Here is an 18,192-nt window from a genome sequence, read left to right as displayed (position 1 = left end):
ACAGTAGTGCAAGATGGAGACAGTAGGGCAAGATGGAGACAGGCGATGAAGACAGTAGGGCAAAATGGAAACAGTAGGGCAAGATGGATACAGTCGATGGAGACAGTAGGGCAATATGGGAACAGTAGGACAAGATGGAGACAGTAGGGCAAGATGGAGACAGTAAGACAAGATGGGGACAGTAGGGCAAGATGGAGATGGTAGGGCTAGACTAAAACTTTAGGGCAAGACGGAGACAGTAGGGCAAGATGGAAACAGTAGTGCAAGACGGAGACAGTAGGGCAAGACGGAGATCGTAGTACAAGACGGAGAGAGTAGGGCAAGACGGAGACAGTAGGGCAAGACAGAAATTGGGTAAGATGGAGAAAGTAGGGCAAGATGGAGAAAGTAGGGCAAGATGGAAAAAGTAGGGCAAGATGGAGACAGTAGGGCAAAATGAAGACAGTAGGACAAGATGGAGACAGTAGGGCAAGATGGAGACAGCAGGGCATGTCTCTATCTTGTTCTACTGTCTCCATCTTGCCCTACTGTCTTCATCTTGCCCTACTGTATCCATCTTATTCTAATTTCTCCATCTCACTGTACTGTCTGCACCTTGCTCTACTGTCTCCATCTTATCCTAGTTTCTCCATCTTGCCCTACTGTCTCCATCTTGTCCTACTGTCTCCATCTTGTCCTACTTTCTCCATTTTTCATAGTCTCCATCTTGTCTTACTGTCTCCATCTTGTCTTACTGTCTCCATCTTGTCATACTGTCTCCATCTTGTCCTACTTTTTCCACATTGCTCTACTGCCTCCTAGGCTTTCTCCAATTCCTTTTTGTCTACTGAAATAATCTGTTGAGTCTGTTATATTTACTCATATTTCTGCATCACTAACTGCCCCCCAAGAGAAAGTTCTTGCCCAGCTCTGAGCAAACACTCGGGCTCTGCAGATGCCCTGACCTTGGCACTGGGAGGAAGGTGCCCATGGGCAGTGCCCACAATCCCAGCAACAATGAAACAATAGAAACAGCGGCCGTTGTGATAAGAAACAGGAGACTTCTTTTCCAGCACATTTTATTGATGTGTTGAGAAATTCCTACAAAAAGTTTCAATAAATTTTCTCTCAGGCATCTCCAGTAACATCTGTTATGGGAAACCTGCGGCTTTGGCAATAATAAAGATTCTTTCAGAATTGGGAAAAATTGCTTTTTGTATGAGATCTAGTGAATTTTCAGCTGATTAAACAAATGGCTCTGTTGAAAACATTACGTTTCATTCATGACCCCTGGGGGCGCAAGTAGAAGAGCACTAAGGGGGCACAAAAGTTAAAAAGTACTTGTATCCCAGGGGTGCGGCTCTTTGTAAGGAGCAATGGATGAAACATCTGTAAAATGTTGGTGCAACTCACAAGTCTCTGCAGTGAAACAGACTTTGTCTTTCTCTATAAAACACAGAGGGGGCAGGTGAATGAGCCCAAATGTCTGACACTGGTGGGAAGAGGTATCGCAACTACCAGAGTAAATAAAGTATAAAACTATTGCAGTACCAGGGTTGCCATGAGGCATGTGGAGACTCCATGTGATTGTCTTGCAGCACCTCAACTTGCCCAAACCCTGTGGCAGACATTGATTACAGGGAAGATTTGTGGGTGGCAGTACCACGCTCTGTACCTTGTGCCACATTCATTATCCAGTGCAGAATGAGGAGCACAGCCTGTAGCCATTATTGTCATGGTTGCAAGTGCTCGGTCCTGGGGTCCAAAGGGGGTACAACTAGTAAATGAGCCCTCAGTTACATTGATGCAAATCAATTCATTCCATGTTTCTTATATCTCAACCCCTAACTCTAATCCTAACTCTAACCCTATTTCTCACCTGAACCCAAACTCTAACCCTAACTATAACCTTAACTCTAACCATAATCCTATCCTTCACCCTATGACTTTGTGCACTTCTGTGTGCCACTAGATTTATAAGTACATTACATATATATTTATATGTCACATAGAAGAAATAAAATGAAACAGTTTGGAGAAAAACACAGAAGCTTCATGGGAATTGTATTGTTATTATTATATGATATTGTTTATTTAGCAGGGGTGAGGGCACACAGTACAGGACTGGCACCATTACTTGCCATAGCACATTGGTACAGTAGGAGGAAGGGGCATCGTTTTCAGCTCTGGGCAGAAATGTTAATAGATCTCGATGCAAATCTTATACCCTCGGCTGTAGGATCAGCAGTGCCACACGCCATTCTATAATAACACAATCACAAGCACTGGATGACAGGAGGATTCTGGGAAACTGACCAAGAGGACTATGAGGAAAAATGGAGACAGTAGGGCAAGATGGAGACAGTAGAACAAGATGGAGACAGTAGGGCAAAATGGAGACAATAGGACAAGTTGGAGACAGTAGGATAAGATGGAGACAGTAGGACAAGATGGAGATAGTAGGGAAAGATGGAGACAGTAGGGAAAGATGGAGACAGTAGGACAAGATGGAGAGAGTTGGGAAAGAAGGAGACAGTAGGGAAAGATGGAGACAGTAGGACAAGATGGAGACAGTAGGATAAGATGGAGACAGTAGGACAAGATGGAGACAGTAGGGCAAGATGGAGACAGTAGAGCAAGATGGAGACAGTAGGGCAAGATGGAGACAGTAGGACAAGATGGAGACAGTAGGGCAAGATGGAGACAGTAGGACAAGATGGAGACAGTAGGACAAGATGGAGACAGTAGAACAAGATGGAGAAAGTAGGGAAAGATGGAGACAGTAGGGAAAGATGGAGACAGTAGGACAAGATGGAGATAGTAGGGAAAGATGGAGACAGTAGGGAAAGATGGAGACAGTAGGACAAGATGGAGACAGCAGGGAAAGATGGAGACAGTAGAACAAGATGGAGACAGTAGAACAAGATGGAGGCAGTAGGGAAAGAGGGAAAGATGGAGACAGTAGGGAAAGATGGAAACAGTAGGACAAGATGTAGACAGTAAGGAAAGAGGGAGACGGTAGGGAAAGATGGAGACAGTAGAACAAGTTGGAGACAGTAGGACAAGATGGAGATAGTAGGGGCAAGATAGAGACAGTAGGGCAAGATGTAGACAGTAGGACATGTTGGAGACAGTAGGACATGTCACATGTTGGAGACCGTAGGGAAAGTTGGAGACTGTAGGACAAATGTAAACAGTAGGACAAAATGGAGATATAGGGCAAGATGGAGACAATGGGGCAAGATGGGAACAGTAGAACAAGATGGAGACAGGACAAGATGGAAGCAATAAAGTAAGATGGTGACAGTAGGACAAAATGGAGACAGCAGTAAGGTATAGTCCATGGTAGTAATAGGGTTTTTTTTTCTGGAAACCTTGGTTGATCATCCTGTAATATTTCTCAGCACCAGCTCATAGGTCTTGATGGAGCTTGAGGGCTGCATGCTAAATGGTTGTGAGTAAGTTACACACTGGCTACACATCATTCAGAATAAAAAGTAACTGTGTATAAGAGGGTCCAATGCTCAGCAAAGGTTAGAGGGTCAAGCTGGGTCAGGGAAGTTCAGAGGGTTGTTTCGAGGATCAGTGATGTTCTCCTGCCAGAAACACAATTTCCCCCCTTTATTAGGAAGTGCGTTGGTGCATCTAAAAGCCACTGGATCTGCTCACTAATCAGAGAAGAGACTGGCGAAGGATTTCCTGAGGTTCCTGATAGTCTCAGCCTTGGAATCCTCATCACTACTGGCCGACCGGAAGAAGGAAGCTTGAGTGAAGCTGAAAGTATTGGTCAGGGACTGGGACTTGCTATGGGACAGAGAAGAACACAATAAGGATCTCTTGCTCCAACAAACACACACACAACACTCCTGATGTATTTGTCACTAGTGTAGCCAAGACTTGAGTCTCAGCCCAGCCTGTAGGGGGCACATGTTCTCTCCAACCTACACAGCTTATTACCACAGGTTGTTTTATCTGAGTGTGTGGGACCCTTCATTATAGTCCCAAGACTGAGTTCTTAGTGTTTGGTTTTATATTGAGCAACATACAAATAAGCTGATGGGAATTCACCCAGGCAGGAGCCCACTGTGGCCCACCACTAGATCCTCTGTCCAACCCCAATACAGCCCTGGCCAATTGCTGCTCCAGACACAGAGACTACATGATTTCTTGTCCAACCACTCTGCTGCCCAAGGCTTGATCCATGTTATATGGGCACTATAACTCCCAAAACATGGAGACGGGGGAAGGAGGCAATGGGGAGATAGGGGGGCAGGCAGTGGTGTAACTAGATATTACTGGGCCCCACAGCAAATTATTTTTCAGGCCCCCAAAATTTTTAGTAGTTAACTTGTTTTACCAATATTTATTGAAACTGTATATGAATTAGGGCCTCGTGGGGCCCCTATACCTCCTGGGCCCCCCTGCAGGCGCAGGGTCTGCTTCCTCTATAGTTACGCACCTGGGGGCAGGAGGCAGTGGAGGTGGGGGCAAGAGGTAGTGGAGGCGGGGGCAAGAGGTAGTGGAGGCGGGGGCAGGAGGCAATGAAGCTGAGGCAAGAGGCAGCGGAGACAGGGGCAGGAGGCAGCAGAGGCACTGGAGGCAGGGTCAGGAGGGAGTAAAAGCGGGGCAAGAGTCAATGAATTTGGGGCAAGAGCCAGTGGAGGCAGGGGTAAGAGTTAGTGGAGACGGGGGCAAGAGGTAGTAAAGGTGGAGCAAGAGGCAGTGAAGTTGGGCAAGAGGCAGCGGCAGGAGGCAGTGACATTGAGGCAAGAGGCAGTGGAGGCGGGAGCAAGTGGAAATGGAGGGGGGGCAGGAGGCAGTAAAGGCCGGGCAAGAGGCAGTAGAGGTGGGGGCAGTGAAGGTGGGGGCAAGAGACAGTGGAGGTGGGGCAAGAGGTAGTAAAGGTGGAGCAAGAGGCAGTGAAGGCGGGGGCAAGAGCCAGTGGAGGGCGGGGCATGAGGTAGTAAAGGTGGGGCAAGAGGCAGTGGAGGTGGGGCAAGAGCCAGTGGAGGGCGGGGCATGAGGTAGTAAAGGTGGGGCAAGAGGCAGTGGAGGTGGGGCAAGAGCCAGTGGAGGGCGGGGCATGAGGTAGTAAAGGTGGTGCAAGAGGCAGTGGAGGCGGGGCAAGAGGTAGTAAAGGTGGGGCAAGAGGCAGTGAAGGCGGGGGCAAGAGCCAGTTGAGGGCGGGGCATGAGGTAGTAAAGGTGGGGCAAGAGGCAGTGGAGGTGGGGCAAGAGGCAGTGGAGGCTGGGGTGCTGATTCAAGATTAAATGTTATTAAATGCTAAAACACCTTTTTTATTTTATTTTGCCAGAGTCACCCTGACCCTTTAGTGTTCTGATTGGACTGATAGGAGTTTAGGGGTCAGTTGAACACCCGGTAGCCGCACTGATTAAGGGACTTTATCACTTTCATATTTTGGGATGAAAAGACAAAAAGGCAGATTTTTATATTTTGCCTCTCCAGTTGCCATGGCAACAAGAAAGGGAATTGTATTTTGAGCTTTGGAGAAGGCACTTCCTCCTTTCTAACTGCCATCTCTTGGTTCTGACCACAGGGTCATGTGACACAGGAAGTTCTGCTCCTGCCACATAGGGAAGAGCTAAAAAGGGAAAGGTGCATAAGGCTCCCCTGTTGGGGTTATATGAGGAGCCCTCATGCGCAGTCAGCCATTCGCCCAAGTGAATCACACGCATTAAAGGGGAAGTTAACCTTTTCATTGACTATTAGAATGTGGCCATACCAACTACTTCATTAAGCAATTTTGTTTCTAAATTAACTATGCAAAGCAACACTTAAAGGGACAGTATCATCACCAGGAGGAGGGCCCTTGAAATCAGCCCCAGTGGGCCCTGGACACCCCAGACCAACCCTGAGCAGCATGTATAGCAGTGCAAGAGTGCATTTGTATCTTTCACCTTCTTCTGGGGCCACTGCTCTGAAGAGCTTACAGTCATACATTTCACAAGGGGAACCTGCTCACAAAGTGCTGACACAGGTATCAGAGGGTGATCATTACTGAGGAAAAGCAAACAAAGGGCCCCAGTGGCCCCTAACTAGAAGAGAAAGATAAGGCAGTATAAAACTGCTACAAGGCCCAGCAATGGGGAGAGATGGTGACAGTAGTTACATATGAAGATCCAATTTGCCTCTGATGGGGTAAAATTCCTTCCTGGCCCCATGAGGGCAATTGGAGCAGAACCTATAAAAAATTGAGGCCAGTTTCATTGGAGTCCATTTCTGACAAACAGACTCATGCCCTGACCCCCGTCGGGCGGCTCTAGTCTCGTTTACATAGCGGCAACAGTGATTTCTGGGGTTAATCTTTAATGGAGCTTTTGAGCATAAACCCGCCGACTCACCCTCAACAAGGGCATAAAAAACACATTTATATGTTTGACCCTGAAATGTCTCCAGTTTGTTATGTACGACATAAATGTGATATAACTAATCAAAAGGCTCAGTAAAGTCTGGTATTTACGGGCCCCACTGTTTGCACCAGAGTTGTTGGAGAATTCCGGCTTCTTCAGCAGAGTTTTGGCTCTGGAGCATTTGCTATTGTTTTCTGCCCACGTCACCCCATTGTCCCAGGGCACCTGTGATTGATCTCCCCTCGTATTTACTGCACTATAAGCCAATAAACATACTGAGCACGTAACTGGCTGGGGCCACATTATGTAAGAACAGGTAATGGTGTTATACCCGCAACAGAAACATTATTACACTTTGAACCTTTAAATAAACCAATATACTGTATATCAGAGATGTTCTGTAAGCCACATTATAAAACTGACGAATGGCTTGTTCTGACTTGGATCTACTGGCCCAGCTTTGCCTCCGTATAGAGGAAATTAGAGGCAGAGAAGGCACCGGTTATTGTGGGAGGGATGAGGCCAATGGGAAGATGTTGATGTAGAAGAGGATGGAATAAACCTTGTTGAGGTAGAGCAGGGGATTTAATGAGGGTTTGTAATAATTAGACTGTATGGAACAGTTATGAGGTTCCCCCATGCTATAGAATTTGGGGGAGATGCTTAAGCCTAGGAAGAGTGTGGTGGAGTTCTAGGAAGGTTGAGTTTGAACAAGGAACCAGGAGAGAAAGCTTGAGGACATTCAAGGAGTGGTCTATATTAATCCCTCTGTTTTTATGGCCTTGAGAACGTTTTATTTATTCATTGATTGCAAAGGCTCAGCCCCCCCCCCCTCCAAATAAAATGAGATAAGGCATCACCAGGATGAAATCATGTCGAAGCCTACCTTATCACTAGTGCCCAACACATCCAAATATGTACATTTCTGGTGTTTTGGCTATTAATGTAACATTCTACTATTCTTTATATACTGGACTTACTTGAGCTGAGGATGAGCCTTTTGTGGTGGGTCTGATTGTGACACTCTCCCAGAACCTAAAGCCTCCTGTCCAAAATCTGGTTGCTGTTGAGCAGCTCCATGGGGTATGGTGGTCTGTACAGGTGGAGGCTGCATCTGAGTATATGGATTCTTGGTCTGTACAGGTGGAGGCTGGATATGAGCATGTGGAGGTTTGGTCTGAATGGAGGGAGACTGAAGAGCAGTTGATTCAGGATGTTGCATGGTCTGTACAAGTGGTTCCTCATCCTCTCTTTGCTTGGCCATAGGTTGAACTGCCGTGTATCCATACGATATAATTTCTTGGGGTTGCCCAGGGCACCCTAAGTTTTGCACACAAATAATGTTACAGAGTTATGTTGACATGCATTCTTTCTCCTGCTGTCATTTCATTACACTAATTAATTTATTTATCACAGAGGGGATGCCACAATGGAGCAGTGACATCACATGGTTGGATTGAGTTGTCATTAATCACAACCCATAGGTTACCTTCCAGTGCCCATTCACACTGCCCTTAGCCAATCAGACACCGTTAGACACAACAGTCTCTGAAGCATTAAAGGGGCAGATTTGAACATACACTAGAGTGAGCTGCTCTGATCTATTTGCTCAATGCCTCGGCTGCATCTTATTCAGTTTATGGAGAAACCACATGTAAATAAAACTACACTGTGCAATGTTTTCACATACAGCAGCTCCGGGTATTGAGAAAAACGACAGTACAAAAAGTAAATAAAGGGATCATTCTCCTTTCAATTAATGAACAGACAGAACTATTCTAAACAACTTTTCTGTTGGTCTTCATTTTTTATTTTGTATGCTTTTTGAATAATTAGCCCACCTGTTCTACAGTTTCCAGGGAATGTTGGTTACATAGGGTTCAATTCAAGGTGAACATATTTATCTGGTAGTACTTGTGTATTACACTAACGCCCCTGGAAGAGATATAATAAGAGCCATTGAGGTGCCATAGCAAGACCCCTGGGGGTACCACACTCATCCCATGCAGGTGTCATACTGAGACCCATGTTTGTGCATTACTGCAACCCATGAAGGTGATATACTAAAAACCCTGGAGATATCTTACTGAGAACCCTTAAGATGCCCAAATGAGACCCATGCAGGTCCCCTTGGTGGAATCATACTAAGACCACTGGAGGTGCTATACTGACACCCCTTGAGGTGCCATGCAGAGACCCCCCGAAGTACCATACTGATCCCATGCAGGTGACATACTGAGAGCGTTGGATGGGCCACAGTGAGACATTTGGAGGTGCTAAACTGACACCCATTGTGGTTCCAAATGAGACCTCTGGAGATGCCATACCAAGACCTCAGTGGTACCATACAGAAATCAAGGGCCTTTAGAAATCATGGGGCCCCATACAACAACATTTTCTGGGCCCCCTGGGCCCTGCCCACCTCAGCCACAAGCCCCACCCCAGTTCCCAAGCCCCACCCCAAATCCCACCCACACCACAGTAAAAAGGCCCCACATATATCAGAGCTAAAAAAGGTAATCCCCTCAGCACACAAGTTTTAAAAAAAACATTGGTGGCCATGGCCAACCCCTTACAAGTTAAAAAGGCATCAGGGGCATTGGGGCATCAGAGAATATTTTTTAAAAAAAACATTAGTGGCAGGGGCTTATTAAAATAATCCATTGGTGGCCAGGGGTTTAATAAAAACACATTTGTGTCAGTAGAACTGAACTTGTGGCTTCAGGACTTCAACTTCGGCTCTTTTTGCGGCTTTGGCGCTGTTCGAGACTTCGGAACTTCAGAATTTCGGTTGTTTGGGATTTAGGCTCTTCGGGACTTCAGCAGTTCAGCACAACTTTGGCACTGCTATTTTGAAAAGTGGAGAACAGCCAGGCCCCCCTTTAGGGGTACAACAGTACCCCCTTTGCCTCTCTGATGGAAGCCCTAATGAGAGCCATGCACGTGCCACACTGCAACCTATGGAGGTGATTTAATAAAACCCTGGAGGTATCACACTGAGACCATAGCACACTGGGACCATAGCACACTGGGACCATAGCACACTGGGACCATAGCAAGTCCTCTTGAGGTGCCACGCTGAGACCATAGCAAGACCTCTGGAGGTGCCACATTGAGACCATAGCAAGACCTTTGGAGGTGCCACACTGCAACCTATGGATGTGCTTTAATAAATACCTTGGAGGTGCCACACTGAGACCATAGCAAGACCTCTGGAGGTGCCACACTGCAACCTATGGATATGCTTTAATAAAAACCCGGAGGTGCCACACTGAGACCATAGCAAAACCTCTGGAGGTGCCACACTGAGACCATAGCAAAACCTCAAGAGGTGCAACATTGAGACCATAGCAAGACCTCTGGAGGTGCCACACTGCAACCTATGGAGGTGCTTTAATAAAAACCCTGGAGGTGCCACACTGAGACCATAGCAAGACCTCTGGAGGTGCCACATTGAGACCATAGCAAGACCTCTGGAGGTGCCACATTGAGACCATAGCAAGACCTCTGGAGGTGCCACACTGAGACCATAGCAAGACCTTTGGAGGTGCCACACTGCAACCTATGGATGTGCTTTAATAAATACCTTGGAGGTGCCACACTGAGACCATAGCAAGACCTCTGGAGGTGCCACACTGCAACCTATGGATATGCTTTAATAAAAACCCGGAGGTGCCACACTGAGACCATAGCAAAACCTCAGGAGGTGCAACATTGAGACCATAGCAAGACCTCTGGAGGTGCCACACTGCAACCTATGGAGGTGCTTTAATAAAAACCCTGGAGGTGCCACACTGAGACCATAGCAAAACCTCTGGAGGTGCCACACTGAGACCATAGCAAGACCTCTGGAGGTGCCACACTGAGACCATAGCAAGACCTTTGGAGGTGCCACACTGCAACCTATGGATGTGCTTTAATAAATACCTTGGAGGTGCCACACTGAGACCATAGCAAGACCTCTGGAGGTGCCACACTGCAACCTATGGATATGCTTTAATAAAAACCCGGAGGTGCCACACTGAGACCATAGCAAAACCTCAGGAGGTGCAACATTGAGACCATAGCAAGACCTCTGGAGGTGCCACACTGCAACCTATGGAGGTGCTTTAATAAAAACCCTGGAGGTGCCACACTGAGACCATAGCAAGACCTCTGGAGGTGCCACATTGAGACCATAGCAAGACCTCTGGAGGTGCCACACTGCAACCTATGGATATGCTTTAATAAAAACCCGGAGGTGCCACACTGAGACCATAGCAAAACCTCAGGAGGTGCAACATTGAGACCATAGCAAGACCTCTGGAGGTGCCACACTGCAACCTATGGAGGTGCTTTAATAAAAACCCTGGAGGTGCCACACTGAGACCATAGCAAAACCTCTGGAGGTGCCACACTGAGACCATAGCAAGACCTCTGGAGGTGCCACACTGAGACCATAGCAAGACCTTTGGAGGTGCCACACTGCAACCTATGGATGTGCTTTAATAAATACCTTGGAGGTGCCACACTGAGACCATAGCAAGACCTCTGGAGGTGCCACACTGCAACCTATGGATATGCTTTAATAAAAACCCGGAGGTGCCACACTGAGACCATAGCAAAACCTCAGGAGGTGCAACATTGAGACCATAGCAAGACCTCTGGAGGTGCCACACTGCAACCTATGGAGGTGCTTTAATAAAAACCCTGGAGGTGCCACACTGAGACCATAGCAAGACCTCTGGAGGTGCCACATTGAGACCATAGCAAGACCTCTGGAGGTGCCACATTGAGACCATAGCAAGACCTCTGGAGGTGCCACACTGAGACCATAGCAAGACCTTTGGAGGTGCCACACTGCAACCTATGGATGTGCTTTAATAAATACCTTGGAGGTGCCACACTGAGACCATAGCAAGACCTCTGGATGTGCCACACTGCAACCTATGGATATGCTTTAATAAAAACCCGGAGGTGCCACACTGAGACCATAGCAAAACCTCAGGAGGTGCAACATTGAGACCATAGCAAGACCTCTGGAGGTGCCACACTGCAACCTATGGAGGTGCTTTAATAAAAACCCTGGAGGTGCCACACTGAGACCATAGCAAGACCTCTGGAGGTGCCACACTGAGACCATAGCAAGACCTCTGGAGGTGCCACACTGAGACCATAGCAAGACCTCTGGAGGTGCCACACTGAGACCATAGCAAGACCTTTGGAGGTGCCACACTGCAACCTATGGATGTGCTTTAATAAATACCTTGGAGGTGCCACACTGAGACCATAGCAAGACCTCTGGAGGTGCCACACTGCAACCTATGGATATGCTTTAATAAAACCCGGAGGGTGCCACACTGAGACCATAGCAAAACCTCAGGAGGTGCCACACTGAGACCATAGCAAGACCTCTGGAGGTGCCACACTGCAACCTATGGAGGTGCTTTAATAAAAACCCTGGAGGTGCCACACTGAGACCATAGCAAGACCTCTGGAGGTGCCACATTGAGACCATAGCAAGACCTCTGGAGGTGCCACATTGAGACCATAGCAAGACCTCTGGAGGTGCCACGCTGAGACCATAGCAAGACCTCTGGAGGTGCCCCACTGCTGCTAAATATGTCACAAGGTCAACTTCCTTTTCAGAATAAGATTAAGAGCCACAGAGGAAATAAATGTTAAATATAAAGAAGTCAGTGTTACAGATTTCATCGTATACAATCGGCCCACTCACTGTGTGGGATCATTTAATAATATCAGTGACATTAATAGTTCAAAGGTAAAATGTGTCAGGAGTCAGTGACAGTGTTAATCACCAGATGCATCACACGCTCAAGTGCAGTCACATAAAGAGACTCGTCTATCAAATTCCACTTTTTGGTCTAAACAAAACCTGCCTAACTGTCAGTTGATCCAGAGGAAGCAAAAACCCCCATCTGAAGTCTCTCCAATTTGCCTCTAAGGGGGAGAAATTCCTTCCTGACTCCAAAATGGGACCAGTCCCTGGATCAACTTGTACTATGAGCTATCTCCCATATCCCTGTATTCCCTCACTTGCTAAACACCATCCAACCCCTTCTTATACCTATCTAATGTATCAGCCTGTACCCCTGATTCACTTCCCAGCTCTCCCTGTAACACCCCTTTCCCTTCTCTAATCTCGTTGGCTCCCTCCTGTCTGCTGGGAGGAGCTACTGGTGAATAAAGCATCCGACCCTTCCTTGTACCTATCTAATGTATCAGCCTGTACCACTGATTCACTTCCCAGCTCTCCCTGTAACACCCCTTTCCCTTCTCTAATCTCGTTGGCTCCCTCCTGTCTGCTGGGAGGAGCTACTGGTGAATAAAGCATCCGACCCTTCCTTGTACCTATCTAATGTATCAGCCTGTACCCCTGATTCACTTCCCAGCTCTCCCTGTAACACCCCTTTCCCTCCTCTAATCTCATTGGCTCCCTCCTGTCTGCTGGGAGGAGCTACTGGTGAATAAAGCATCCGACCCTTCCTTGTACCTATCTAATGTATCAGTCTGTACCCCTGATTCACTTGCCAGCTCTCCCTGTAACACCCCTTTCCCTCCTCTAATCTCATTGGCTCCCTCCTGTCTGCTGGGAGGAGCTACTGGTGAATAAAGCATCCGACCCTTCCTTGTACCTATCTAATGTATCAGCCTGTACCCCTGATTCACTTCCCAGCTCTCCCTGTAACACCCCTTTCCCTCCTCTAATCTCATTGGCTCCCTCCTGTCTGCTGGGAGGAGCTACTGGTGAATAAAGCATCCGACCCTTCCTTGTACCTATCTAATGTATCAGCCTGTACCCCTGATTCACTTCCCAGCTCTCCCTGTAACACCCCTTTCCCTCCTCTAATCTCATTGGCTCCCTCCTGTCTGCTGGGAGGAGCTACTGGTGAATAAAGCATCCGACCCTTCCTTGTACCTATCTAATGTATCAGCCTGTACCCCTGATTCACTTCCCAGCTCTCCCTGTAACACCCCTTTCCCTCCTCTAATCTCATTGGCTCCCTCCTGTCTGCTGGGAGGAGCTACTGGTGAATAAAGCATCCGACCCTTCCTTGTACCTATCTAATGTATCAGCCCTGTACCACTGATTCAGGGAGACAATTCCACATCTTCACAGCTCTCACTGTAACAAACCCCTTCCCAATATTTAGGCGGAACCTCTTTTCTTCTAATTGGAATGGGTGACCTTGTGTCAGCTGGAAAGACCTACTGGTAAATAAATCATTAGAGAGATTATTATATGATCCCCTTATATATTTATACATAGTTATCATATCTCCCCTTAAGCCCCTCTTCTCCAGAGTGAACATCCCCAATTTGGCCAGTCTTTCCTCATAGCTAAGATTTTCCCTTTACCAGCTTAGTTGCCCTTCTCTGTCCCCTCTCTAATACAATAATGTCCTGTTTGAGTGATGGAGACCAAAACTGTAGGGCATATTCTAGATGGGGCCTTACCAGTGCTCTATACAGTGGGACCCCCTCCTCCCGTGACTCTCTGCTCCATTTAATACAAGTCAAGACCTTATTTGCCCTTGATGCTGCTGACTGGCATTACTTGCTACAGACAAGTTTATTATCTACAAGGACTCCAAGCTCCGTCTCCATTATGGATCCCTGAACTGCTTCCCCGTGGCTTCCATCTGCTTCAATGAAAAAACGCCTGCGCCAATGCACTTGCAGCACTTCGATTTCCAAAGTCGCCCGAAGTTTCCTCACAAGTAATTGCCGCAGGCATTTTTTCATTGAAGCAGACGGAAGCCACGGGGAAGCAGTTCGAGGAGATAAGTTGCCGCAAAGTAGAGGCGATTAGTCTGTGGGCGACTAAATCTCCCGGAATCTCCAGGAGTGCCCTTACTTACATCCCAGGTGCAGGACTTTACATTTATCAACACTAAATCTCATTTGTTCTGATGTTCTGGGAATGTTCCCATGCTCTCATTGGCTACAGGTTGGTCTAACCCTGGGAATTATCTGATGCTCTCATTGGCTACAGGTTGGTCTAACCCTGGGAATGATCTGATGCTCTCATTGGCTACAGGTTGGTCTAACCCTGGGAATTATCTGATGCTCTCATTGGATACAGGTTGGTTTAACCCTGGGAATGATCTGATGCTCTCATTGGCTACAGGTTGGTCTAACCCTGGGAATTATCTGATGCTCTCATTGGCTACAGGTTGGTCTAACCCTGGGAATTATCTGATGCTCTCATTGGCTACAGGTTGGTCTAACCCTGGGAATTATCTGATGCTCTCATTGGATACAGGTTGGTTTAACCCTGGGAATGATCTGATGCTCTCATTGGCTACAGGTTGGTCTAACCCTGGGAATTATCTGATGCTCTCATTGGCTACAGGTTGGTCTAACCCTGGGAATTATCTGATGCTCTCATTGGATACAGGTTGGTTTAACCCTGGGAATGATCTGATGCTCTCATTGGATACAGGTTGGTCTAACCCTGGGAATTATCTGATGCTGTCATTGGCTACAGGTTGGCCTAACCCTGGGAATTATCTGATGCTCTCATTGGATACAGGTTGGTTTAACCCTGGGAATGATCTGATGCTCTCATTGGATACAGGTTGGTTTAACCCTGGGAATGATCTGATGCTCTCATTGGCTACAGGTTGGTTTAACCCTGGGTAAGTTTTGATGCTCTCATTGGCTACAGGCTGGTATAACCCTGGGAATTCTGATGTTCTGATGAGGCTTATTGAGTTCCCAACAATGTGCCCAATGTCAGTGCATTTCCACATACAAATAATTAGACCTGTAGATTTAGCAATAAGCCCCCAGGAAGATGCAGCGCAGCCCACGGGCTCCATCCCGAGTCGTCCCTTCATATTAATAGGAGAGAATTTCATAACCAACACCCCCGCACTGTATATTTAGTACAGAGATTGTGAAAGCCATTAGTAAGCAGATCACTTGTCTGTTCTTCCCTTTGAGTAAGATCTGCTTAAAGCTGTGGCTTCTATCAAGTGTCTCACTGTGGTCTGACCAACCTGCTGCTGAGTGGCCACTTTGGCTCCCAGGCCGGTCCCATCCAGAGCTGACAGCGTGGGACTGAGATGTGACAAATAACTGATAAAGCTCTTTTTTACTTCTTCCTCCTTCTGCTGAGCAACACGTGCGACCCCAACATGTGCAGCCGACACTGACGCAATGGCCACGAAACGACCTCTAATGAGAGGTTCATCCAAGGCCAAGATAAGCCTGCGGCCCCCCAAACAACTCCCAGCAGTGCCAGGAGTTACAGTGCAGCATATGGAGACACATATATAATATATATATAATATATAAATATAATATGCTGGGGGTCTTTAGCATTGCCTCAGACCCCCCCAGCTTCCATGCCTTTGTGACGTTTATAAATAAGAGGCTGCTGCTTTACACAGAGCCCCCCAGTAGATTTTGAGAGGCCCCTCCTTTTCTCCTGATTCTGCACCCTCATTGGTTCTCCTGACAGATTCCCCAGACACAATAAGCAGAGGGTTATTAACTGAGAATCAGGCCATAAAGTGTGTTTTTGCCCAGACTGTGCAGTGATTGGGCGGGAGCAGTTTATTAGGCAATATCTGGGCAATATATCTGCTTGTTTAGCCTTAATGACACAAACATTCGCTTTATCACTGCTAAGGATTCTAAGAAAACTCTACGTTCGGTGAAACAGGGGTCACTGACCTCCCCTGCACTTGGGCAAGTTACAAGGACATTGGCTCATTAGAGAAAGACGATTGCACCTCACTGCCACCCAAGTCTCACACTCTTTGTATAAAGTGCTTTATAGGATTAAAGGGCAACTCCACCCGAAACAGAATAAAAAAAATAAGAAATAACTTTAAAGTTATTTGTAAACATGACTGTTTGTCTCTTTCTGCACTGCTGCTTCTTCATTTTGATTAATGTAGCACAAACCAGCTCTTCTCTAGCCAAGATTGCTATGACTATAATGACTTCCAAACTGCTGTAGAGTGTTAATCAGTTAGCTTCAGCTACATTGTGTCAGGAGTCGGAACCAGTAGGGCCAGACAGATACTACTTTAAGTTGCAGTGACACAGAACTATAAACCCAGTGAGAATGAGGAATGAATGGATATTGGGAAGTTGTATCAGGAGTCAGAAGCAGCAGTGCAGAGAAAGGGACAGACACAATGACAGTTACACAGAACTATAAACCCAGTGAGAATGAGGAATGAATGGATATTGGGAAGTTGTATCAGGAGTCAGAAGCAGCAGTGCAGAGAAAGGGACAGACACAATGACAGTTACACAGAACTATAAACCCAGTGAGAATGAGGAATGAATGGATATTGGGAAGTTGTATCAGGAGTCAGAAGCAGCAGTGCAGAGAAAGGGACAGACACAATGACAGTTACACAGAACTATAAACCCAGTGAGAATGAGGAATGAATGGATATTGGGAATTTGTATCAGGAGTCAGAAGCAGCAGTGCAGAGAAAGGGACAGACACAATGACAGTTACACAGAACTATAAACCCAGTGAGAATGAGGAATGAATGGATATTGGGAAGTTGTATCAGGAGTCAGAAGCAGCAGTGCAGAGAAGAGAAAGGGACAGACACAATGACAGTTACACAGAACTATAAACCCAGTGAGAATGAGGAATGAATGGATATTGGGAAGTTGTATCAGGAGTCAGAGGCAGCAGTGCAGAGAAGAGAAAGGGACAGACACAATGACAGTTACACAGAACTATAAACCCAGTGAGAATGAGGACTGAATGGCTATTGGGAAGTTGTATCAGGAGTCAGAAGCAGCAGTGCAGAGAAAGGGACAGACACAATGACAGTTACACAGAACTATAAACCCAGTGAGAATGAGGAATGAATGGATATTGGGAAGTTGTATCAGGAGTCAGAAGCAGCAGTGCAGAGAAGAGAAAGGGACAGACACAATGACAGTTACACAGAACTATAAACCCAGTGAGAATGAGGAATGAATGGATATTGGGAAGTTGTATCAGGAGTCAGAAGCAGCAGTGCAGAGAAAGGGACAGACACAATGACAGTTACACAGAACTATAAACCCAGTGAGAATGAGGAATGAATGGATATTGGGAAGTTGTATCAGGAGTCAGAAGCAGCAGTGCAGAGAAAGGGACAGACACAATGACAGTTACACAGAACTATAAACCCAGTGAGAATGAGGAATGAATGGATATTGGGAAGTTGTATCAGGAGTCAGAGGCAGCAGTGCAGAGAATGAGGAATGAATGGATATTGGGAAGTGGTTTAGAATTATATTTCCTATAGTTATACAGATAAATTGGGTGGGTTTTGAGGCGCATTCCCAAGGATGACATAGGGAGACATATTGGTTATATTTGGGAGCACAATTGCAGGGAATTCTGGGAGACTCGCTGCGATGCTGCCGGGGGTTAGAACATGTGACACCACCACTGGGGCAGGTGAAAATACCGTGTGGGAAAATTGAAGAATAGCGGGAGATGTATTTTGGAGGAGAAAAAACTCAAAATACATTTGTCCCAAAGTTCTGATAAATGGAATATTTGCAGCAATAGAAGCAGTTAAAGAGCTGGAGGGCCACACGGGTCACATGATTTGTTCTCCCAGCCTGGGGCCCACACAGTCTCAGGAGAGAGGTACTTACCTACATGTAGGTCCCTTCCATTCCCACTGTTTGGGGTGAGTGGCCCCCCTCTTGTAAGCAGTGCAGGTCACTGGGGTCACAGGTCGCTGAGGTCACAGGTCGGTGAAGCAGGAGGGTCTCCGTGAAGTCTACGGCCTTCAATTTCCCATGGAAGTGACTCAGGTTCCTGCTTTGAACAAGATCCTCGGAGACAATTAAATCGTCTGCA

General features: G+C 46.8%; 1 protein-coding gene across 1 annotated transcript in view; it reads right to left on the bottom strand.

Moving 5' to 3' along the window:
* Nucleotides 1–2,761: 2,761 nt before the first annotated feature.
* The window catches only part of syn2.L (synapsin II L homeolog), a 104,139-nt gene continuing 88,708 nt past the window's right edge, over nt 2,762–18,192 (bottom strand). The window contains 2 exon segments of the mRNA NM_001085734.1: nt 2,762–3,783; nt 7,331–7,670. Coding sequence (NP_001079203.1) covers nt 3,648–3,783; nt 7,331–7,670 — 476 coding nt within the window. The 3' untranslated portion in view covers nt 2,762–3,647.

The sequence above is a fragment of the Xenopus laevis genome, chromosome 4L (assembly GCF_017654675.1).
Source record: "Xenopus laevis strain J_2021 chromosome 4L, Xenopus_laevis_v10.1, whole genome shotgun sequence".
NCBI classification, from domain to species: Eukaryota; Metazoa; Chordata; class Amphibia; order Anura; family Pipidae; genus Xenopus; species Xenopus laevis.
The sequence above is the reverse complement of the archived record's forward strand: the minus strand, read 5'-3'. Positions and strand labels throughout refer to the sequence as shown.